The sequence below is a fragment of the Ctenopharyngodon idella genome, chromosome 18 (genome assembly GCF_019924925.1).
Source record: "Ctenopharyngodon idella isolate HZGC_01 chromosome 18, HZGC01, whole genome shotgun sequence".
In the NCBI taxonomy this organism is placed as follows: domain Eukaryota; kingdom Metazoa; phylum Chordata; class Actinopteri; order Cypriniformes; family Xenocyprididae; genus Ctenopharyngodon; species Ctenopharyngodon idella.
Genome location: NC_067237.1, coordinates 5,776,849 through 5,802,420, shown reverse-complemented (window position 1 = coordinate 5,802,420; position 25,572 = coordinate 5,776,849). Strand labels below are relative to the sequence as shown.

Genomic DNA, 25,572 nt, shown 5'->3' with positions numbered 1-25,572 from the left:
AGTTTGTCCAAACGTTTGACTGGTTGTGTATATCGGCATCATTAAACTAAATAAATGATGACTGATGTTTGAAGAGCACTCCTCTGAAATATCCAGTTTACTGTAATACTACATGACTGCTTAGATGTGTTATGACTAATAAGATAATAATTTCCTTCCATAAACTACTTCTTCATTCATTGGTGGTTAGCACTCAATCATGATAAGTAAAGCCGTTTACAATGGCTCTATTCAGAATTCACGGAGCCATTGATAACCCTTCAAACAAGATCAAACATGAGAAAATAAGCTATGCTTTGTGTACTTTTCAATGTTTACCTTACCAATATACTGGTTTGAAAAAACAGAGAAAGAGATATACAGCAAGATCGAATCTTGTTTGTCATTGAGTCTTGTGATGGGTGATTGTTGTCGAGTTTCTGGTGCTACGGGTTTGGATGCAAACTATGTTGGTAAAAGATGACATCATTGCTTTGCCTACCAAATGAATATGTTGACTGCACAGTCTCGGGTTTGTTTTGCAAACCTTTCTGTGGACAATGCTGGTGTTTAGGCGAGGTCAAGTTTGCTTATTAATCATTTAAACTTTTATTAATCGTTATACCCCACCCCACACACACACACACACACACTGAAGAACATTATAAGAATTTCACTGAGCTTGACTGAAAATCTGAGACACTCTGTGCGTTCTGTTTAAGCGTTTGGTTGTGGAGAAAGGGTGTGTGGTTGAAGTGAAAATATTCTTTTCGAGGTAAAAATCTGTCCCGCGATGTTGCCATGACGGAGTATGAGGGTGAAATTACAATATAATATGGCACCGCTACATTTACATTATGCCTCCACTGACTTTTTGCGTTTTACAGAAATAAAAAAACAAACATTTAATTCAGTTGGATAACAGTTACTTAAATTCCATCCAGCTCATCCAACACCTGCAGAGTCGTATGTAGTGCAGCAGGAATCAGAGTTCAATGATCACATGACGAAAGTAAGTGACGAGATGACTGACAAGACCATAGCGGAGGATTCGTTGCACAACGCAGCCTAAGTGTCTAATAAATGTCTTTATCTTGTAGAATTCTCGCTCTTCACCACCACTTCCTATAAACAGAGTACGTGCGATCGTGAAAGCGAAAGTAAAACGCGAGCACGCATTCAAACACAATTTCAATACCCTGCGTTTTGAAAGCGGCTCTGCATGCAAATATCTCCCAATATGAAAGCTATCTTAGGCTGGGCTGTGTATTTGTAACCATCTCTTAGCTCTATATCAGTGGTTCCCAAACTTTTCAGAGTGGAGTACCCCCCTGATGCATTTACCATCCTTCTGCGTACCCCCTCTCTTCCGGTTAGACTGCACTTTTTCCAATAAGGGACAATATTTGCCCCCTAAATTGACTTTCCAGTGCATTTTTTATCTTTATAAATACCTTTACAACATTAATAATGTTTTAACTAATAAAAAAAAAAAATGTTCAATAGAGACATATGCAATGATAAAAACGTGAAAAGTGATTATTTTAAATGCTAAAACTGCCAGTAGATGGCGGTAAGTCACTGTCTTAATGCGTGAGTCATCGAGTCATTTGTTCAACGAAGCAAGTGCCTGTATTTATGAACAAAACATTGAATCAATGACTTTCACGAACGATTCGTTCAAAGCTGCAGATTCGTTCACGAATTACCGCTGTGTTGTAGTTCTGCCGTGGCTTTCATTGCACAATAGAGCAAATACTGACAATACTGTGAAGAACATCACTTAATATTACCCTTTTGTTTGTTGAACTGTTGTATAAAATCAATGTCACATTTGCAATCGTGTGGATATTTGGATTTGCATTCTTGCTCGTAAAATATTATGAACATTAAAAACAAGAGCTCACAAAAGGTATGTTTTGTATCAAGAGTTTGAATCTTAAATTGATCTTTATGCACCTTCTGTGCAAGGCTATTTCTTCTTCATGCTAGTAAGTGCCAAATCGACTGTACATTGTCAGTAATGTTGTGCGATTTGCTAAGACAGCAGACTCTGCCCGCAACAAATATGAACCCATATGAACGCTGCTTATGTGGAAATGGACGCTGTCAGATTTGACTGCAAAAGATGTGGTATTTTGATTGGATGTCATGTAGTTACGTCATTGTGCCTGTTAGAAAATACGTGCTTGGTTTTAATGTTATTTTAAGGTGGGGAAGAATTAAATGAACAACAAAATTTGGCATTTTGTTTGCGTACCCCCTCTGTCACCTCACGTACCCCCAGGGGTACGTGTATCCCAGTTTGGGAACCACTGCTCTATATCATGCTTGAAGAAAATTCTGGTCTCTATTTGATGAATTTGATTGTGGTTGCACTTATTGTTTGCACTTAATGAGACTAAGAGAAAACTTTGGCATTCATTTTTATTTATACTGTTTTTATTTCTATGATCGATTTGTGGAAAGGATTTCAGTTAGGAGGTCAAAAGTTGTAGAAGCTCATAAATTATACAGTTCTAAAGAGACTCATGTGAAATCATACAGAAGAGAAGCCAGTCAGTTGATTTTATGGCAAAACCTTAACCTACAGTGCTTAAGTATTGCCTTTTAATGCATATGATAATTCATACTCAGAAAGTAGAACTGAAATGACATTCATTACAAGATGATAAGTTAAAACATTTCAAATGTGCCTGCAGACTATTTTTCTAGTCATGTATTTCATCATAATAATATTATTTTCAATCATAAACGGCTTAAATTAACCCTTATTTTAGACATATATTTAGAATTTTAACAATAATTGTTAGTTATTCATTGAAAAGGCTGTTGGCAGATTGTAGAACTTACACACTTAGGGCAAAGTGGACTCAGCAACCTGATGGCGATTAATTGGCCTGACCTATCAGCCTATCACTAGTTACATCACGTAATTAATATTCATGAGACAAGCTGATAAGGCTTCTAATGTGTTGTTCCAGATTGTTCCTGCGCCCCTGTTTCAGGTCATCTTTGTAAGATGACCCATATAACCTTTTGCTTGAACTCCCTAGTGCAGCATTTTTATTCAGCGCCACGCCATAGCCGTATGCGCCACACTTATATGCCGATTAGCACGGCAAAATGTCCCGTCATTCATCACCCAGCTAATTCCCATGAACGCACGTGTATGTAAATGCATACAATACCGAACACCACCAACAACGTTGGACACAGTGGATGAGCTAGTCGTGTGTTACAGTTAAAAATGGAGAAATTATGCAGCAAAAACTGAGAGATAAATGTGGCAATTTGTTCTGTAATTAGGCAGCGAAAGCTGGGAAAGGAAAACATGTCACCGGACTTCAGCTGTGGTGGATTAATAGCTGGCAGTGCCCAGGGTGCACTGCCTGTGTGGACCGGGTTGGGTTTTAATGAGAGAGGACAAGAGAGAGAGAGGAAAGCGCTGAACATTCTGGGCTATTCAGGGTATCAAAGGACACATATACAGCAGCCAACTCTGTGAAGAGGGACTCACGGATGGCGCTAAGGTCTTCTTGAGGCATTTTTATTAGTAATTGGTATGCTGAAACTGGAAGTATCATGAAAGAGAAGAAAAGGAAGGGATGAAATGAGGAAAAATGGGGAGTGAGAAGGGAAAAGATGAGGTACAAGACAGTGAGATTCGGAAGGAAGTTCAACATTTTTGGGATAACTTGTTAGTGCAAAAGATGTCGCTACGGTGTAGTCTTTTTGTTGGTTGCTATGCCATTGCTAAACTGTTCTGAATGAATTTTTTTGATGTGGTTGTAAGGTGGTTGCTTATTACTGGTCCGAAATAGTGTTATTATGTGTGTGTTTCATTGATGTGAATCAGTATATTGTGAACACAAACATGCATATTAACACTGATGACTCAACTCACTTATAAAAGCAGAATATTTTTATTATTCAAACTGTGGGAGCTGATAGAAAAGCGAGACGATAAACATTGGGAGAAAAAGGTAAGATAGGAAAGAATGGTGTGATTACAGAGCGAGGCGGAGGAGAAGACAGTGATGGGTAGAGACACGGGCGCCGGCGTGACAGATAAGAGGGGACGGCCACAGTAGCAGTGCAGAGCGGACACCAAATGTGTTCTGAAGGGTCCCCTGGGCGCTACACTGGAGGTCATCACCGTGCTGTTGCAGAACATTTCAATCCAGAACAACTATGGAGACACACACACAAGTACTAGTAGTTCAATTACAAATGTGCGGAAGTCTGTTACATTGTATAAATGCTGACTATTTTACGTTATGCATAAATATTACACAAATGCCCTTCTAAAAATGAGCAGAGAAAAACACTGGGAAGAACACCAGGTCTGTGAAGTGTGTAATTTCTGCACCACTAGCTTCACCAAATGGAATTTACAAAGAAAAAAAAAAAAAACTTTTTACAGCTTTTCTAAACACTCCCAATGGTTGATTAAAAATCCACAGACCCGCCCCAAACTCACACTATTGGTTGAGCTTCTGTTGCTATGTCAGGCTGGTTGGATTCTTAAATAAACAGAGCAATGTTTTGAAAGCGCCAGAGTGTTTACGCTTTTCAGTCAACCTTCAAGTAGTTGTCTCTACATACAACATTACTAGAAAGTATTTTAACACAGTGGGGGAAAAATGACACACTTCAGCGTTAAAGTCTGCATTAAATCAGTTGAAACCTATTTACTATTGTTAGCGCACATTACTAGTCTTGTTATGAACGATTAATCCGTGCAAGTTAATTGCAAGTCTTCATAATCTTTAGTCAAATGGATTTATGATTGGATCTATGATTAGACTAAACGTTCTTAACCGTCCAACCATCAGTCTGCTGAAAGCTAGAGATGGTAAAAAGGTACGCTAAAATCAAGCCTCTCCCTCATCTCATTCAATATTCAATATTCAGTAATCAGTTTCATTTGGACATAGGTCACAATACTGAATTATTGTCGCAACTTCCAGTTCACACAGACTTTAAGAAATATAGTCTCACCCTTGAAGGAGTCTGTTCAGTAACCACTTAATGCATTTTTTATAAAAATGGAAAGTGTTTTCTTGGTCTGGCAAGCTCTATTCTGATTGTCTGGCTTTATGCAACTAATACACAACAATTTTAGATAACCTTGCCTTTAAACGGAATGTAAAGAGGAAAAAAAAAAAAAAAAAAAAACCTGTGATTGGGCGCTTTACATTTTAGTCTTTTCCTGTCTAAGTAGGTGTTTTTTGGCTAAAATAAGCAACCATTTGGGCCAGACTTTACACTCAAGAAAATTATACTTTAAACTAACTCAAGTCAATTATGGACAGTGGTTCCACACAACCAACTTAGTTTTTATCTACATTAAAGGTTTATTTTTAGTCTATGCAATATCCTTGTGTTGTGACAACACAACTGACTAAGGAAGAATCTATGTAAAATAGTTGTGTCCAACCAACTCAATTCAATCATGGACAGTGGTTCCACATGATTGAAACAAGTAAAACCCAATAGAATCAACCATGTTAAACAAACTAGAATCAATTGTGTTCATTTAACTTGAATGAATGGTTTTAGTTTTCATATTAATTGAATTATACAAATAATCTTACAATTAATGCTTTATGTTTAGTCTTGTGATTTACATAACTTTTGTGATGTGATGTTTTGTGTTGGCAGTCTAGAAGTGATACTGGTTTCATCCAGGGCAGCATTTCCCAATAGCATCCTAAGCATAAGTAACTTAGGCTTACGACGCTTTTGGGAAATGCAGCCCAGAGCACTACCATAGTGAATACTTTGTTATTAAAGTAATTTGAATTTTTGTTAGCAGGTCCTCAGCCCAAGCACAAGCTCAACACTTCACTACAATGGTAACCCCAAAACTATTAACATAACAGGAACTTTTAAATACCAACATAATAGAAAGAACATTAAACATTAAAAAGTCTCTCCATTTTCTCATCTTGCTAAAAACTGCTTAAAATAACACTTTATTTCAACATTTACTCTCCCAGATCAGCCCCTTTGCAAAGCATGATGGGAAGTGAAAGTCCTGTTTGATTGAGTCCTGGTTGAGTTTACCTGATTGAAACATGTTATTTTAATATGAAAACATCAAGTTAAGTCAAAATAATTGTTTCAAGTCAATTTAACATGAAGCAATTCAATTTGAACCAGAAACGTAGTACAATGGTGTTGAATCAAAATAAGTTGTTTAAATAAAGTGAACAGCATCAAAAAATCATTTTTATGAGTGTATGCCGATACTCAAAGTGTGGCTAAGCATGACTATACAAAATATAACTTACCTATATTTCAAATTTCACATTGAAATATGATGTAAGTACTCACACACAGTCTCTCTCTCACACACTTTCAGTTTCAGACTTGCGTTAATTTTCCCAGCTATCAAAACATGCCCGAGAGATTCTTACCATAAATATATCATAAAGCGAGCAGAACAGTCATAAACACTCAAACTCAGCGTTTATCTACAGACAGCTCATTGTGACAAATTTCCTTATCTATCTCTACTCCCGTCTTCCGTCTGCTGGATCTTATCAGATTGCTTTGCAGCAGTCAGCATTTAGAGTAACACATTATACCTTCTGCATTTTTGGGCTGAAAGCTGTCTCACAGGCCCTGTCCTGAACCAGGTTATGAATATTTTAGCAAGAAAGGAGACAGACGACTTCTGCAAAATCAAGCCAGGAGTTAGGTTTTGCGTAAAATTGACTAAGGATCGAGGCAGTAGTGTGTGTTGTTGAGGTTTATATGTTTTGTAATTGAACTTTTAGTAGTCATTGCGTTTTTTTGCAGCATGCCTGACAACACCACTTAAACATAGTAAAATCACTGTAATTGGCTTATTGCTTTTATAAAACACCGACAGCAGCAATACGATAAAAGACACAAGTTTTATAACTACTTTCATGTTAATACTAATAATCACAGTTAACGATTTTATCCCCCAAGTATACTATATTTATTCTAAATTACTATAAAATTACCGCTGTTTCAGTTCTTTCAGTAAAGAAAGTCTGAATTTCTGTATTGTAATTGATCAGCAAAGATTTAAAGTGTTTTTACTGCCCAGAAAGTCCAACATTAAGTGAACGTAGCAATAGGCTGATTATGTCGAATTAATATAGAATTCAATTCATGTGCTTTGACAGTTGGGTATTTTGAACAACTTCAGACATTGTTCATCCAATCAGGTTGAAAAATATGCATTTCTGCACAATCCTTATGCATGATCTGTTCTGTTCTGACTGAGACTTGACCTAATTTCTACCATGCTTGATGACCTGAATAAATGGTGCATTTCATTGTTTGGATGCTTTATTGTACTAGTGAATTGACTGTTTCGTATCTCTTGCTCTGAGAACACGAACATCAGAAGGTTTCTAGTTGAAAGGTCCTCCTTATAAAGGACACCACCAGTTATCCAGACCCTGACAGACATGGCAGTTTGGGTGTCATTGAGATGGAAGGAAGGAACTTGTTAAGTGGGAACAAGATGATCTGAAGGTGTCTGGTGCCTGGGGAGGCATCGTTATACTGATCTCTGATAAGAAGGAAGGAGAACATCTGCCACTACCACGCCAAAGATTGTGACCTCTTCCTAGCTTTAGAGGAAGAATGGGGCATGTTTAGACCCGCTGGGCAGCTGAACCATGAAGAGTTCAGAATTAGGACACAATCAGGTAGGACACTACAGGTAACGTCTCAGGAAAGCCACATAGTAAGTCAGACTCCACATTTTTCTTGATCGGTTTGTCCTAGTCTCTTGGGATCCAACTTCAGGGGCAGCAGCCCAGAACTGAAAGAGTAGCAGCAAAATAACACATTTTTCCCCCCCCACATATGACATCTCTGCTTTTTGTCTTTGTTTGTTTTCTTCATTTTAAATCACTCCCTCTGTCCTATGGCAACATTCAGGCCTGTAAGGGCCCGTTCAGTCGTTATGTAGTACCACCCTTCACGTCCGCTGGTTTGAGATGTGTAGTTCTTGAAGTATGCCTGGTATGTTTGGTTTGTTATAACATAGCAGATCTGTCCACATAATAACAGCTGATCTACTGATTTCCAAACCTTACCCAACGTGAGTTGTTTTTTTCCATACGGGTGAACTAAAAAAATATCATCTGTTTTTCTCAGGTTGAATGGATCGCTTCCCAACAATATTGAAATCAAGAACAACACCCTGTACTTCAAAGGCCCGGTGACCTACGAGCTTGGAGGAACGTACGTCTGTGACGCCACCAATAGCATCGGCACACGCTCTGGATTGGTAGAGGTCAACGTGACGGGTAAGTTGTGGATGCTTATCCGAGTTTCCGTGTGTGTGTGTATGTGTTGGGGCTGGGAGAGCTTTAACCAGGGCCCAGGCGATTGTAGCTCCGGAAATGTGAGTTTTGTAAGAGTTAAACATTTCATGAAGGCCCTACAGCATGTCAACATGTGCCAATGAAAAGAGAATCCTTTTTTTTACAAAATCATTTTCAATCTCGTTGAACACTCTTTATCAAACACGCAGATACGATGACCACAAAAAGTATTTGAACACTTAAGCCAAGGGTTTTTGAACCTTTACATGCAAAGGACCCCTGATGATCATCTTGAAAGGGACCCCATTCCCTTTATATTCCTAAAATATAAAGTCAGCTATATGTTTTGATGTATAAAGGAGCCTATTCATTATAATGTAAATATATATTTGTATTTTTATGTATAATTTTGTTCTCTATTGTTTAAAACCAACTTTCAAAAGTGATCCTAACAAATTACGTTTTGTGATAGTTTAATATCTAATGCTCAGACATTTGAAGTGTGGCTTTAGTTTCAAAATACTTTTGGTGCTGCGTTCTGCATGTTGAAGCCTGCAAATAAATTTTTTGCACTGTACTGCTCTTGTGGAGGTCGGCCTCCTACCTATTGGTCTATTGGTAAAACCTGACAGGCAAAGAGGAAGGAAATGCTGTCATTTCCTTTTCTTTAATTTCTCACAGTCACATCATACATCAGGCTGCCAGCGCCCACAGTATTCACTCACACATGCAGACAGATGCTGAGATAAAGAATAAAGCGTCCTGTCATTTTCTCCCCAAAATAACATCACAGTTTTGTTGCCTCTTTAGTATTGATCACAGCCACTTTGCAACAAACTCACATTTCTCAAAGCTACTTTCGTCTCCCACATCTTCTCCGTCTTCTCCGCCTTTTCTTGGGTTAAAACAAGAACTACAAATGAAAACAGAGCAAAACTGGAGCCGTTCCTCTGCCTTCACTCTAATTGTCATATCAAACACCTGTAGTTCACTCCGCAGGCTTTGCAATACATTAAGAACAAAAGATGGTAATGAAAGGAGGTGATTCTGCTCTAGATTGCCAAGCAGAACCTCAAAATTGGTCCAATATTTGAAGAGAGCGTAGGCATCCACAGTTTTGTTCTGATAATAGCTCGTACGCCTCTCTTTGCTTCAATGGAGAGCTTCTAACATGCATTGCTTTGCATGCTGGAGTCAACGGTTCAGCTTTTCTCTGCCATTGCATTTGTTTGTGTGCGTGGGTGTGTTTGCGTGTAAACTTTCAGACCTTCCTCGTCCCGCAGCGTCTCAGTTGGCGTTTCTGGCGATGTGTTGGGGATGCGGTGATGTCATCTCATTCCGTGACAGGTTTTGATGATACGCTCCGCAGGCACGGGCAAAGCGTTAATGGAAGTCTGAATGGCTGATATTGAATGAGGAGTGGTGAAGGAAAATATTCCGCAGGCAGGAAATTTCTGCCGCTGATATGTATAGAGCACCTCTGCTTTGGAAGAGATTCTGTTGATCGTTTTTAAAATTGCAATGCAGCAACTGGTGAGAGTTCAGCAGTAGGTCAAGATGTGAGTTGACAGAACTTTAGTACTTTGCAATGGAACATTTTATTGCTCTCTTTTTATAGCTTAGAAGACTTCTTTGAGTTATCTGTTATATTCCACTTAAGTATCAACTTTTTCTGAGATGTTTGTCCAAGAAGGAACACAATTGAGACAATTGTTGACATACATTAACCCTATAAAGCCTACTGTATCATATTTGATACACAACATTCTAAGGCTAATACATGATCAACATGATCAAAACTTTCCTGGAAAACATGTTGTACATGATCTACTACATGCTTTTTGTCATCTAAATGATAATTTACACTTTTTTTAGCAAGCGAAACCTTCCCCCAGCCCCTAAAACTACAGAGATTTGATCATAAAATCATCTTAATAAGACATTATTGGTATATAGAGTGACATATTTGTGATATGTATATGCATTTTATCTAAGTAAGCATCTCATTGATTTACATTACAAGCGTACTTTTTGACCATATAAATATCGGCATATTTTTGCTCAGTTTGGACCTCTGAATAAAACTGATTTTTTTTTTTTTTTCCCCTCAAGTATGAGCTTCATATTCTCTGATATCATACTATATGAGCCATAAAAACCTGATATATCAAATATGATACTCAACAAAAAACACATATGCAAACCTTTTTTAGACTTTGTTACAAGGTTATGAGAATAGAGGTATAAAATCAATGTTGATAGTATATGTAAGATAATTTGGTCTTTGTGTTGGTGATTGAGTTCATATCGACATCTCTGACTTGATTACTTGATGGCTATTTTGTAGCATCGCAAAATCTCAGAATATTTCAAGACATTGCTGTGATCTCTTCTGAAACTGAAAAGACATGAATTTAAGATTACTGGAGTCATTTTCTTAGGAAACAAATATTAGAAGCAGGAAACTTTACTAAAATTCTCCATTTTCTCTTTGTGAAACACCTTTCCTATGGGTTCAGAAAACGTCATTCTCATAAAGTTGCACATCTCCTCTTCTCTCCTTCTCCCTCAGCAAAGGTCACCGGCAGAACATGCACTGAAAGCCTTATTTGTTCTTTCCGACCTCTGTTTGGCAATGCCTGGGGATTGTTTCCGCATTGCATGTGCCCATTTGATGATAGATCCCTCCTCTACGGCAATGTCTATCCTTTGATGGATCATTCCATCCAGAGGTCGTTGAACCTCTGTCTATCTCCCTCTCTGTTTGTAGGAGAGCTCACAGATATTGAGGTGTCAAAATGATACTTATAAAGAGAGATTGTTAGTGTGATATGTTCCATATGTGTGTAATTTTTCATTTTTGCATTTAACTAAGTATGAAGTCGTAGGTTGATTTTTGTGGGGAGTGTGAACACTGTGGTGTTTAACATGTCAACGTCTGGCTCAACCAGTGGCGTGAGTTTGAGGCTATTCGGTTGGCTGGGAAATATCCAGCAGTTTTGCAGTTTTGTCTGGTGCCACCAGTGGTGCAGAAATGACACACTGCAGCTTTAAATATTCTATATACGCTGTGCTTGTCTGCAGTGTTGAATCTTTCAATTCCATCATGCCTTTTTTATGAGTTCATTATAGTTTTATTTGTAGTCACAACTTTCATGGCAGCAGCTGTTCTCCCTTTATGACTCCATATTAATCTCATTCACATTCCTGTGAGTATTTCATTAATAACCATGACTGAGATATTCGGCCTACGCACAATGCATTAAGAACTGTAGTTGCTGTGTGCTTGCAGCAGAATCCTTTGTTTTTAAGGTCAACATGAAATCAGAATGGACCTATTTACTTTCTTAGTGCACATTCCTGGTCTTATTGTGATGATTCATCAATCTAAAAATATTTGTAACCATTTATCTAAATGTAATAGCTTGCTCTGCCTCGGAAACGACTTTACTTTTTGGCTGCTATCTCAGATCTCTCTTACTTTTCAACCTTACAACCATCTGGTTCCATTCTGGTGTGTAAAGGCTACTCTAATCAATGCCCAATGGATAAAATCAAGTCCCGCCCTACTTATTTTTATTGATTAATATCTTGACTCAAAAATGTATCAGGTTACAGAGGTAAAATGGGTTGCAAATGGCTCATGGTAACTTTAAGGCAAGTTTTCATGCAATGGAGATTCTGAATTCTTTCAGAAGATGCATAATAGCGCCCCCTACCATATAACAGTGAAAAAGCAGAAAGCTGGAAAATTTCGTCAATGGCGGGGAAAGAGTAAAATACATTTGTAAGTGTTTATTTTATTGTGTCTATAGATGTTAAATACTTTTAGTATTTGAGGCTGTTTTCAGAAATGTCCACTTCAGTAGCACTTACATACAATAGTCTTTACAATTTTATTCATATCTATATTTTTTGAGCGATTTTTTTTTTTTTTTTTTTTTTTTTTTTTTTTTTTTACACTCTAAAAAAAAACTGTAAAAAAAAATGTACACAGTAAAATACAGTTTTCCATTGAAACAGTAATAAACCGTAAAAACAATGCATTCTGGGTAATATTATTTGTAATTTTCAAGACAGTAACCTACAGGATACTTTCTCAAAAACACAAATATTACCCAGAATGCATTGTTTTTACAGTATAATCTGTATATTACAATGCATTCTGTATATTACAATGCATTCGGGGTAATATTTGTCATTTTTGAGAAAGTAGCCTATAGGCCTCTTTTCTTAAAATGACAAATATTACCCAGAATGCTTTGTTTTATGGTATATTACTGTTTGAATGGAAACAGTATTTTTTTGTGTAAATTTGTTATGCCTGAAATAGTTTTTTTTTTTTTTTTTTTTTTTACGGTTATTTTTTAGAGTGATATCATTTGGCTGATTTTATACAACATTTTATTCCTAAAAACATTTTTTTTTTTTTTTTTCCTCATTTATGGGGTGATAAAAAGAGAGACCCGAAATCCCCTCTTTGATTCTAAAACTTTGATTCTAAAATATCAACAAAATGAAAAGAAAATGTTTGAACTTGTCTTTATCCAGTGTTTAGATTTCTGTTCTGAAAATGTATGCAAATTGCTGCATATTTAATTAGATAATGTCTCATTTGCGTATTTAACCATAGCATTTCAGGAAAAAAAATAAGAAAATAAAAAAGTTTGGAATTCTTATTGTAATCAATCAACTGGGGAAGTATGGTGATATATATTAGTTACTTTTTACCTTATTCACCTGGGGTGCATAATCTAATCACATTCTGTCCAGATTCAATGTAGAACCTTATTGAAGGTCGGTACATTTTCACCGCCGCAGCTCTGCGGTCCCTGTAGTTTTGTACCGCCGCCTGCATGGCCAAAACGAGATGCTAATAAGGCTTTTCCATCTGTCCTTATCATGGCTAGAGGAAAACCTCTCCACGGAAGAGCACATATGGGCTATTACAGCCTCATTCTCATGGCAAGAGTGGAAGTGATACCTCTGGCAAAAGCAGCCCACTCAAACACTGTAAAACCAGTGTTCTGCGCTCATTCAGCTCCACACGCATTGCCCCTGAAAGGGTCCGCGTGAGAACCGAAACCTCCACGTGACCGACTCCCACAGTAATGGCAACTGTGGTGTCTGTGCCAGAGGGACGCAGCTTATGCCGAGCAACACGTCTCTGCCCTGGCTTCTTGTGAACTGCATAAGCGGTTGTCCATTGTTCGCCTGCCTGCACCTGGGAGAGAGGGAGGGTTTTGTGTGCGGAGAACGTGGCAAGGCTGGCACGCCTTTGCAGGAGCTTGCAACAGCTGCGAGACTGTGTGGAAGAGATGATAACATTGTGAAGAAGAAGCTGTGGAGATCTAAAAGAGAGAGAATCTCAACTCTTCAACAGCTGTGCTCTCTTTGTCATTCTTTCTGTCGGTTTCTTTTGCTTGTGACCAACACGTTTTTATTTCTTTCTACCAGTGTTAATCCCGTCAGCAAAATTGCTGTCAAAAATGTTTTGTCTCGTTGTTTCTGATTCTGCAAAAATTAAGATGAGATGAAAGACGCGTCATGATGACAATAAAATGATTGATCAGTAACATAATATACTTTATATACTTTAACTATACTTTAGCTTATATAACATATAACTTATTATATATATATATATATATATATATATATATATATATATACACTTTGCATGCATTTTAAATTTGAATGGTAGTGTATCACAGTTTTCACAAAAATAGCAAAAACTGTTTTCAACATTAATAATGATAAGATTTCTTTCTTGATCACCAAATCAGCATATTAGAATGATTTCTGAAGGATCATGTGACACTGAAGACTGGAGTAATGATGGTAAAATTCAGCTTTGTATCACAGGAATAAATTTCATTTTAAAATATATTAAAATAGAAAACAGTTGTAGTAATTGCAATAATATCTCACAATATAATATGTTATATAAATTATATGTATATAATATAAAATATATATAAAATATTTTTACAGTATTTTTGATCAAATAAATGCAGCCCTGGTGAGCATAAGAGACGTCTTTCAAAAACATTTAAAAATCTGTATTATTCCAAATGTGGTGTATGTTTCAAAACTAGGGTGAATTCATGTTGATTGCACATCGCACCAGTCATATCAATGGCAAAAAGTGTCCCAATCAGCCTGAATTCACACCTATTTGCAAAAAAATCTTAACTTACAGGGAAATTGGTGCAATTTTGAATGGAGAAAGTTGGAGAAGCCACTGTGGCCTCCATTTTTGCACATTAACTTCAACTAAAATGTTTGGTATGATTTGCCATGTCAGTCAGAGTGAAATGAACTAAAATTAATGAATTCGACATGATTTAAGAGAAAATTTAAGATTTTTTTTTTTTGACAAAAGACAAGAACTAAGACTAAAACTGTTAAAATGAAGAGTTATAATACTCCCTTCTCTCTCTCTCTCTCTCTCTCTCTCTCTCTCTCTCTCTCTCTCTCTCTCTCTCTCTCTCTCTCTCTCTCTCTCTCTCTCTCTCTCTCTCTCTCTCTCTCTGTTTTCCTGTGGTTTTCCCCTCCTTCTCTCCCTCTGTCTCTGTGCTGGATTGAATTGGCATCAGCACTGGAAGGCTCAGTTAAAGCGTGTGCTGATGCTTCATAAACTTCAAACGCAATCTCTCTTCTCCCGAACAGCTATGGACAGGCCTTGCTGAGGTCGGGCAGATTTTTTACTCTGCTTCTGACTGGATTATACTTAACATTCAGCAGGGCAGAATGCGAAATGAAGTGTCCTCCAAATAATAAAAAAAACAAGTGACTATGCAGTAGCTGTCTGTCATACTGGTGGAAATTTACCCAAACCCTGTGGCCACTAATGCATTCCATATGACCCGTGCTCTGCATGCATGGAACCACCGCATTCAGTGCCCAGACATGGAGTAATAAACATCTGGCTCCATTGAAATTCACCTCGTCAAACGTGGTTATTCTGCACACAATTTAATGGAAATCTACAAACCGGCGTCGTATACAGGGTACCACGTATACAGTAGATTCCACTAGATATACTGGGTTGAATGTCAAGTACCCTGACCCACCCTATTGCACCTTGATTAAAAATCTGCTTCAGCGGATGTTCCCCTTTTGAAAAGCTCTAAGGAGCCGTAATTTGTCAAGTAGTTTGATCGCTTGTCTCATGCGCTGTAGATTAACAGTAGTGCTTTGACAAAGCTCTTCAGAACTGAATCTTTCATCTTATCTCTCTTGCTAACTATCTCTCCCTCTCTTTCTCTCTGGAGACTTGAAGATAAGAGAAGCGAACGCTTTATAGCTGAAGTTGAATGCATGAGGAGTGTTAAACAATTTTACGCTAGGTTCATTTTCAGGCCACCTAACTGTGCTAGTGGTTTCCATAATGTCATAAGGCTAAAAACAGAAGAAATGGGTCGTTCATTGTTCTTGTATTCTGAAACTGACCAGCAGTGGCCATTCTGCTGATAGTAATAGGCTAATAATAATATTTGAAAGTAAATCACAATGTAAACACATGAGCGTAAGAGCAGAGTCATGCTAGCAAGCTAGCAATACTGCAGTTAGGATAGCTAATATTACACTTTTTACTCTACTGAATGTTTCTCAGTGTAGTTTTGTTGTTGAAAGTAGACACAAACTTCAAAGTATATTGCATTATTGAACATTTCCAGCATTATTGCTTAGGAAAAACAAGATACAGTTCATCGAACACATGTTGACCTTTTGTGAACAAGGTATTAAATAGCCTATACCAGCCAAGTTTAGTGACAAGCAATTTGTCCATCCACACTGAGTATGTGAAACGTGAGACAATCACAGCCAATCAATAAGATATTTTATATTTAATGTACAGTTACAAGGGGAAAGATTGTAGACCAATGAGATTTCACAATAGACTCTAACCACAGAAATAGAATCAAAACATTCTGCAAGTACTATTGCTTTTTTATGTCATGTTTGGTTTGGGTATGGCATTTCAGCAAAATATTAAAACAATTATGAAACACAAAACAAGTAATGAAAGAGCAGTGTAAAATGTAACATTCAAAAATGCCAAACCTGTGTTTTGGCCAGCAGATATTGTAATTAATAAATTATACCAATGACAACTTGCCCCAACTTGTACATAATCAATCAATCAGAAACAATTACGAAACACAAAACAAGTAATGAAACAGCAGATGTGAAAGGTAACATACAAAAATACCAAACCCTTGTTTTGGCAGACAGATATTATAAATGTAATAAATAAATGATACTGGTGACAACTTGCTTTGAACTTTACATGTACAAAAACTTACCCAATTATTTCTACCTTCTATAAATTGTCTAATCTGTGATCTATTTTTGTATATTTCCTTTGACATGCCTGAATTTCCTTCAGGTTTGTCTTTCTAGAGGTCTAGGGTTTTTGAGGAAGCGGTTAGCCTTCGAAAGAGTCCTTCATCAGAGGAACCGTGAGGATCTGTAATTAAAGAAATGAATACAGAAATTTATGTCTTTTCAAACTGCGTGTTCAGTTTTTGTGTGGGAAGTGTTGAAGACCGCTGGTCTCATCTTTATGTGAGCAATGAGTAAGAATGAGTGGTGTAAGATGGTCCCGTAATTATCTCATTATCGCGCCTGAGAAAGAGAAGAGGGCAAGTGTGTGGTTCTTTCCATCTGCTTTCTCTCTTCTCGTTCTGTTTTTCCCTCTCTCTCTTTTGCTGATCTCACCCTTTGAACTACTCAATAAACAGTATTATGACCTTGTCTTTTCGCATATTCACAGCTTTGTCTTTATTTACATGAGTTTAGTTTATAAACAGCATTTGAGTCACAATTCTTCTTGTACTGATCTGGATTATATCTGATGCTGCTGCAGAAGTGGCTGAGCTGTCCTTTGTTTATTTATACATTTATATCAGATGTGATGCCAGCTCTACATGAACCTCTAAGTTATTCGGAGAGTTGCAAAAAGGTCAAAATCCATAATGAGGGCATAGTATGCAGTAATTTTAAAGGAGACCTATTATGCCCGTTTTAGGGAGATATAATATAAGTCTCAGGTGTCTACAGAATATGTCTGTGAAGTTTCAGCTCAAAATACCCCATGGATTTTGTATTATACCATGTTTTAACAGCCTATTTTTGGGTGGGAGAAAAAATGCGCTGATTTGGTATGTGTACCTTTAAATGCAAATGAGCTTGTGCTCCCTGCCCCGAGCTCGCGATTCCAATACACTGAGGCATAAATAATGCAGGAGAAACTCACGCAGCAAATCTAACTCTCAAAATGGATCATTACAAACTGTTCATGATGGAACATATCATATCACGTAGGTATGGCATGTATTTTGTGGATGTTTGCTAACATTCCATTCTGAATGAGTTTGATAGCGTGCTGCACGGCTAATGTGGCTAAAACTACACACTGTTAGAGAGACTCAATAAGAATGAAGATGCGTTTATGAATTATACAGACTGCAAGCATTTTTGGGTTAAAATGAAAATAACGACATGGCTCTGGTCTCCGTGAATACGGTAAGAAACAATGGTAACTTTAGCCACATTTAACAGTACATTAGCAACGTGCTAACAAAACACATTTAGAAAGACAATTTGCAAACATCACAAATGGTTGTAACTGTGCAGGACAGCTGCACTCCAGGACCAGTGTTACTGGTACACCGTTGCTACGAAAACAAAATGGCGGCAATGTAGGTGGAAACATACAGATTAAGGGGGGGAAATATTATAATAAGATTTCCTTCCTACGTCACAAGGGGAGTGAAATCTGTATGGCTTGTTTTTTTCACATGCTTGCAGAGAAAGGCTTACCAAAACAAAGTTACTGGGTTGTCCTTTTTCAAGTTTTCTGGGTTAGTAGATACACTGGGGACCCGATTATAGCACTTAAACATGGAAAAAGTCAGATTTAATGTCCCCTTTAAAATGAAGTTCAAAATAAAAGGGGAAGTGTTATGAAAAAGTAATATACAATGGCAGATATCCATCACAAAAGAAGTTATTTCCATAAAACAATAAAAAAAGTTTTGGACCCCATTGACAGAGTAATACTGAAGGAAAAAAAAAAAAAAAAAACTCTCCTTTTGTGTTCCATAGAAGAAAGAAAGCCATATGTTTAGCAGGGACTATGAAAACCGTTCACCCCATCACCCCTCCGTTTTAATGGTTAAGTTTAAATGTAGTAATTAAAAAATATTTTTGCTATTGAAAAGCAATTGAAATCATAGAACTCATTTAACAACAGTATATTAAAACTTTCTTCAAGTTTAATTTTGAATAGTTGTCATGAAGTCCTGAGTTTTTGAGTTTAGTTTCTTTGTGTATATGATATGCCGATAGTTTTTATCAAATTAAATGGTGAAATGCTGGTGAAGTGACTCTCAGAGCAGCTCTGGAGATGAAGTTCATGTGGAGTGTCCTCTTATATTAAGACAGCAGATCCTGACAACACAACAGTATGTGTACTAGATGGAACTGCACCGTTTTTGTGACATTCCATGTTATACTGTAAAATCCATTTTTATGACTGGATTCTGTGATTCCATCCGCATTTTTTACATTGTGGAAATCATAGGGCCCTAGTTTAGAATGACATGAGGGTGAATAAATTCTAACCATTTTCATTTGGCTACATATCCCTTTAAAATGATTTACTGACACTCTCAGACTAGTCAGTAAGGCCCATGATGCCACCCGTTTGTAGCTGTGCTGCACAACATGGGTTAATATGGCATAGGTGACTTAGCTCCCCTTCGTTTAGAGAGCCAAGACCGCTTAGCTTAACGCCGCTACACGCCGCTGACAACTGTTCACGCTCGCCTGAGCAAGCAATCCCTCACACCACGGTGAGAAAATGAAGTTCAAAATGAGAGGAAGAATCAGAAGGGGAGGGAGGAAAAAAGCAGAGGAAAGGTTGAAAATGCCCACCACAAGGTGAAAATGAGATGAATAAAACATAGCCACATCAATGAAAGTGTAAATAAATAAAGGAATACTTGTTGCGGGAAGTAACGCATGAGTGGACCCGATATTGGGATTTGTTTGAGACGATTGAATAAAATGGAAACGTAAACGAGCCCTTGAGGCATGAGGGTGAATGTACGGATGAAGGGATGGGGGGATGTTTACTGACTTTTATATAAGTGGTTGAGTCAAGCCCTGGCATCTCCCTCCTATTCTTTCACTCCTGTCACACATTCTGTCCTCCCAGTCTTGACAAGGGAGCAAAATGTGAAGAATGAAGAGGAAGAGAGCGGCAGACATTAAAACAGCACAAAAAAAGTGAAACACGACACAAAGAAAAGGCAAGAGATATCTTGGGATATGAATTGATAAGAAGCCATTTGAGGAGCGTTTCATTTGCATGAAAACGTCAGGGCTTTTAATATATTGATAGCCTCCACTCACATCACACAGGCTTCATTTGAAATTCGTTCACGCAAAGGGCATCGTTTCAGAGCAAAGGGCTGATTCGCCATACAAAACTCCAATTATACAAATCCCAGTGAGTGTAGAGCTGGTCACACATATGAGAATTATGATTCCTGCTGTTCGTATTGCCCCTGAGGAGGACGGAGGGAGGAATAGACCAGCGCACACGTCGGCTGTCATTCACTCATCTTAAAGACAGAATGGAGTCACAACTTGATTCTATTTATGTTCTTAAGAAATGCATATTTCTACCTCAGGGTAAAAATAAATAAAATCCAAAAGTGATTATATCTTTATCATAAATTGGAACTTCACATCTCTAAATTGCAACATTATATGTATCAGCAATGCGATTTTCATAATGTTCTCATCATTTCTATTTTATTTCTAACAATAACTTTATTTTGTATAATTAGTCACTATAGATTAGGGTCCAATTCTCACTATTAACTAACTATTAACTATGACTTTTGTCTCAATAAATATTTTATATAATAATTACTGCTTATTAATAGTTAATAAGGTAGTTGTTAAGTTTAGGTATTGGGTAAGAATTGGGTGGATTAAGGGATGTAGAATATGGTAATTCTATGGTAATTCTAATAACCAGAATAACACATTAATATGTGCTTTATAAGTACTAATAAAACCAATAACCTAGTGATATGCATGCTGATAAGCAACTAGTTAATAGTGAAAATTGGACCCTAAACTAAAGTGTTAGCATGTAATTTTAACTCTTATTTCTCATATCTGCAATTATATTTCTCCTAATTGCAATTTTATCTCATAAATGGGAATAGTTCTCATAATTGTGCCTCTATATCTCATAATTTCAACTTTATATCTCACAACTGTTACTTTATATTATACAATTGTGACTCTATAGCTGTTCACAACGAGATAAATAACTATAAAGACAGCTACACTCTAAAAATGCTGGGTTAAAAACAACCCAAGTTGGGTTGAAAATGGAGAAACCCAGCAACTGGGTTGTTTTAACCCAGCGGTTGGGTTTTAATGTTTGCCCAACCTGCTGGGTAGGTTTATTTAACTCAACTATTGTTTAAAAATTAGTGTAGTGCTTGCTTAAAATGAACCCAAAGTATGTTGGAAATGAACATTTATTAATATGTTTAATGAATAAAAATTAAACAATAAACATTTATTAAACTGCTTTTTAATTAGTTCACTTTTGTTTATTATTGTTGCCTCTAGTAATTATGTCTGATTTTTAATTTCCAGCCTATTTTGGGTTTATTTTAAGCCAGTCATATAGTAATTTTTAAACAATAGTTTGGTTAAATAAAACTACCCAGCATGTTGGGCAAACATTTAATCCAACCGTTGGGTTAAAACAACCCAGTCACTGGGTTTGTCCATTTTCAACCCAACTTGGGTTGTTTTTAACCCAACATAGAGTGTATAACTATAGCTATTTTACTGTCCACACCAGCGGATGATATCGTTCTGTTTATTCTAAACACGCTGCAGTTTTGTCATCTGTCACTTTAAATGCTTGAGCTCTTAAAACAGGATGGATTCTGATTGGCTGTCAGTGTTGTCCTTGGTGTGAACCGACCTGTTTCCTAGGAAAAAAAAAACTTACACTACGAAGAATGTAGGTGGGACTTGATTTTATTAGTTGAAATTTGTCTGGACCATAAAAAGTAGGCTGTGAAATCATTGGTTAATATCATATTTTCCCGCCCATGCCCCACCCACTCAGTCTTTAGAACTGTATTTGTTTCCACCTGAAAGGAAAAAAAATAAATAAACAGGTTAAGATACGAAATAAATGTACATTTTCAGATATAACCTTGAATTGTGAGATCTAAATTCAGATATTACTGAGATATTACTGTAAATAATATTAATAAGAAAGTGTTAGTTTGCAACTCATTTTACTTCTGTGATGCATTTAATCATATTTACGAGTGAAATAAGATTTTGAATGAATCAAAATGTTGGGCGGGGAAGAGTGATTTCTGTATGACAGGTTGCTGGAAGAGAGGGGCTAATAATTTTTAAAAAAATTTTTAAAAAAACTTAATTTCAGAGGTGGAGCTATGTAAGTTACTATATTTTGATACATCATATTTGGAAAATCATGCACTGATCAGCTGCTCGCAATATTAAGGGAGCAAATAGGATCAGTTTTCATTTCACATCGACAACCTGAAATTAGCTTCATTCCTTCTCACTTCCACTATGCTCTTGTTCCCTGTCTCATCCCTCTCTTTCATCCTCTCCTTCTTTCTGAGTACCACTCTGATGAGGCATTTTAATGTCTTGCTTGGTGTGATATCCCTCCAGCGATGTGAAATTTGTTTGTCTTGCTTGTCATTGCGGAATCGGTCTCAATCGGACTGATATGACACTGTGAGCTCCCACACGCTGCCTGCTGCATAATTCATCCCTCCGCAGGACGTACATGTGGATTTTGTGTATCATTAAACTCTCACCACAAGGACAACATGGCTGTCAAGGCAATTGAAGAGCAAGCTCAAAGCTGCGTGTCGGGGGGTCTGTGCCGCCCAGCCGTGGGCAAGTGCTGCCGCATCCCACGAGTCTCGGCGGGCGAGCACCTGGGCGAGTCTTGAGTGTGCTGGACTGATAGAGTGTGAAGTCAGGCCTGCTCTGCTCTCTACAGGAAGTGACTTCCACTTTTCAACTCCCACTAAGCTTCTGCCTCATTATCCAAATGAGATATTAGCATGTGCACATCGTCCTCTCCATTTTTTTTTTCGGCCTCTTTCTCCAATGGATGTGTGAGAGAGACTTTTTTTTTAGGAGAGAGAAACAGCTACAGCCAACCCATTTGAAGTTGCTTGATGAGTGCACTTTTCTATTTAGGAAATATGTCTGTGTGAGAAGTCTGTGTGAGATTCTCTCTATCAGTGTCCGACTCCGGTTTGAACAATGATGAACACGGTTACTGACAATCGTCATTTTGGCTGCGTGAGATTGTCCAGCTTTGTTGTTTCTGAGCAACTAAAGCACAAGCTGTTAAAACTCTGCCCTATTTTGGAAAGCAGGCCAGGAGCAGCAGCTCATTTGCATTTAAAGGGACACACAAAAACTGTGTTTTTGACAAGCTATAATAAATGATCTGTGGGGTATTTTGAGCTAAAACTTCAGACGCATTCTGAGGACACCAGAGACTTAAAGCTAATGCACATGGCTAAAAGTACAAAACTTGCAGAAATGACATAGCCTTTTTAACAAGCAGAATTTAGCTAGTGAAGCAGGACGATGTGAGAAGAGACAGAAAGCATTAGGAGAGTAGAAAGGGGAACGGATCATGAAAAAACCTAGAGCTGGGACTCTAGGATATGTTGGAGCTTTGCTCAGAAGACAGCAATCTTCCTAATTAACCTGGTTTACCATAAAGACTGGCTAGTTAATCTGGTTAAGAAAGGAACATCCAAATTATATATTCAACTCAATATATACAGTACATGCAATTACAAAACCGTTAGTTCCTGTCCTTGATTCTGATTGGTCAATAGCTGTGTTGTATTCACGATAAAACACGGCTATGACCGCTTCACCCAACGGTTCTGTGTATCACTACACAACACTATTAGCAACTTAACTGTTTGTTCTCAATTGATATTGTTCATTGAAGCTTACTGTATTATGTAGAAGAGTATTGTGAGAAAGAGATGGAGTGAGCGAGTTTATTACCTTCATTCAGATTTAGCATTTTCCTTCAGGTCAGTCCTATGTTCATAATAAAAAATCTGTTTAAATGTCCGATGTATTATCTTGTCCTTTTAACAGTTAAGGGGTTTTCCCGTGACTGACAGCGCTAGTCAAAGCATTTGTCAGTTGCGTCTTGTTCCGTGTTCACAACAGTTCAGTGTTTTCAATGTAAAAGTCTTCGCTACTGACTGACACACTCATAAAGATAGTCTTTGCCGCCATCTAATGGCGTAATAATATAACTTCTGTTGCCGTTCACGGTCAGGGACTATATTTTCCGGCGAAAGGAAGGATTTTAGTGAAAGTTTACTTCATGAAAGTTGCATTGATACATATTTTTGGCTTTAATATTTGTATTGTGTGGTAACCGTTTTATAAAAGCTATAAGGTACTCGAGGCTAGTGCTGTATCATGAATAAGTCACAGCTCAAGGGGTTGAAGGGGTTGCTAACAACGCCCTTCAGCCGTGACTTATTCACGATACATGCTGTTGGGGATAAACTGTTAGTTATTTTTTTAGTTATTTCCATATCAGGAGCCAAAATCACATACTTCTACTTTCGCCCTGGCAGGATAATACATGAAAATGATGTTAGAAGAATTTAGCTATAATGAAGCTGTTTTTACCCCCTTTCTAAAGTTATATTGTCAGGCATTTTGCCATTATTTTGACAGGACGGTTTGAGGAGAGATGGAAATCATTAGGAGAGGAGAAAGGGGAACGGGATCATGAAAAAACTCAGGGCACCCGAAGCACTGTTGCACAATATGTTGAAGCTTTGCTCACAAGGGTTTTTGACCGCTTCTTCATAATTGACCTGGTTTACCATGAAAACCTGCTAGTTAAGCTAGGTAAAAAGCATCCAGCATTCGTAGCAAAAGCAATGTTTTTCTTTTTCTTTCTTTTTTTCTTTCTTTCTTTCTCAGTAGAGTCTTTTAAATGAATGGCAAAATGTCCTTTTAAAAGCACCCATATTATATGGTCTCAATATATCATATTTTACACATATGAGACCAAAATCTTGCATATACTCCAAAAATGCTATGTACTTTGGGTATGCCTTTTTTAGGCATTTTAGGCATTTTTACAGAGATTCAATGTGGTTAATTCAATGTGTTATTTGCCATTTCTTTGTAATTATTTGTGTCATTTACTGGGAATTACTGAGTAAAAATTGCTTCAAAGTAAATTCTACACATAATTTTATTCACGATTTTCCCCTTTCATTTCAATGCAAGTCCGTTTCCTCCTCCTCTTCCTCCTACCGTGTCTGCTCCATCACAGGCAGATGTGAATGTTCCCGAAGGGAGCAGCACGACTGAAGACATCCACGACGCATATCTGCGATTTATGACGCCCCTGTCCCCTCCTTCCACGGAGGCCATTTTCTGCTCTCTGTGGGAGGAGATTTGCTGTCTGTGATGGAGTATTCACACTGCAGGACACACAGCCAGTGCGGAGTTTTCTCTGGCAGTGATCAGCCTCCTGTGCTCTTCCCCCCGTCGTCTTCCCTTCCCCTCCTCCTGTCATCACGTTGTCTGTTACTGTTGTGAGCATCAGTCCTGGGAGGGTGTGCAAGTGGGTCAGACAGTAACCCAGGGTCAGAGCCTCAGCAGTGAGTCACTCATTAGGCAGAGCGTACCAAAATTATCCAGGAAAAAACAGACCCAAAAACAACACAGAGGAAAGCTAGCATACTGCTTATTGTGCAGTATGTACTCCACACTACTTAATATATATTTTAAAAGGAATGAAAATGAGGTTGTAAGGGATAGAAGTACAGTGTGTTCAGTGGATGTGCTGTTGTTCAAAGTCACCATGAATTTAAAATTTACAATTCTTTTTTTTTTTTTTTTTTTTTGATGAAATGTTGCAGTATTTATTATGCCGACATTAACAACATATCGATTGTTTCAGGAAAATCTTCTTAATTAGTTTGGCATAATCCATTATTGTTATTTCTTAAAAAAACAAAACAAAAAAAAATCTTTAGTGCTTGTTAATATTTGAAAAAAACAAACAAAAAAAAACTTGTGTCCATCAAATTAAAGTCATGTTGTACAACCAACAAATCAAGAAATGTTATCATATTTAAGTAGTTAATATCATATT

General features: G+C 37.4%; 1 protein-coding gene across 1 annotated transcript in view; it reads left to right on the top strand.

The window, feature by feature from the left end:
* Nucleotides 1-25,572, top strand: part of nectin1b (nectin cell adhesion molecule 1b) — a 118,937-nt gene that overhangs the window by 75,402 nt on the left and 17,963 nt on the right. Inside the window, exon 5 of the mRNA XM_051870018.1 lies at nucleotides 8,131-8,282. Coding sequence (XP_051725978.1) covers nucleotides 8,131-8,282 — 152 coding nt within the window. The remainder of the gene's footprint in view (nucleotides 1-8,130; nucleotides 8,283-25,572) is intronic.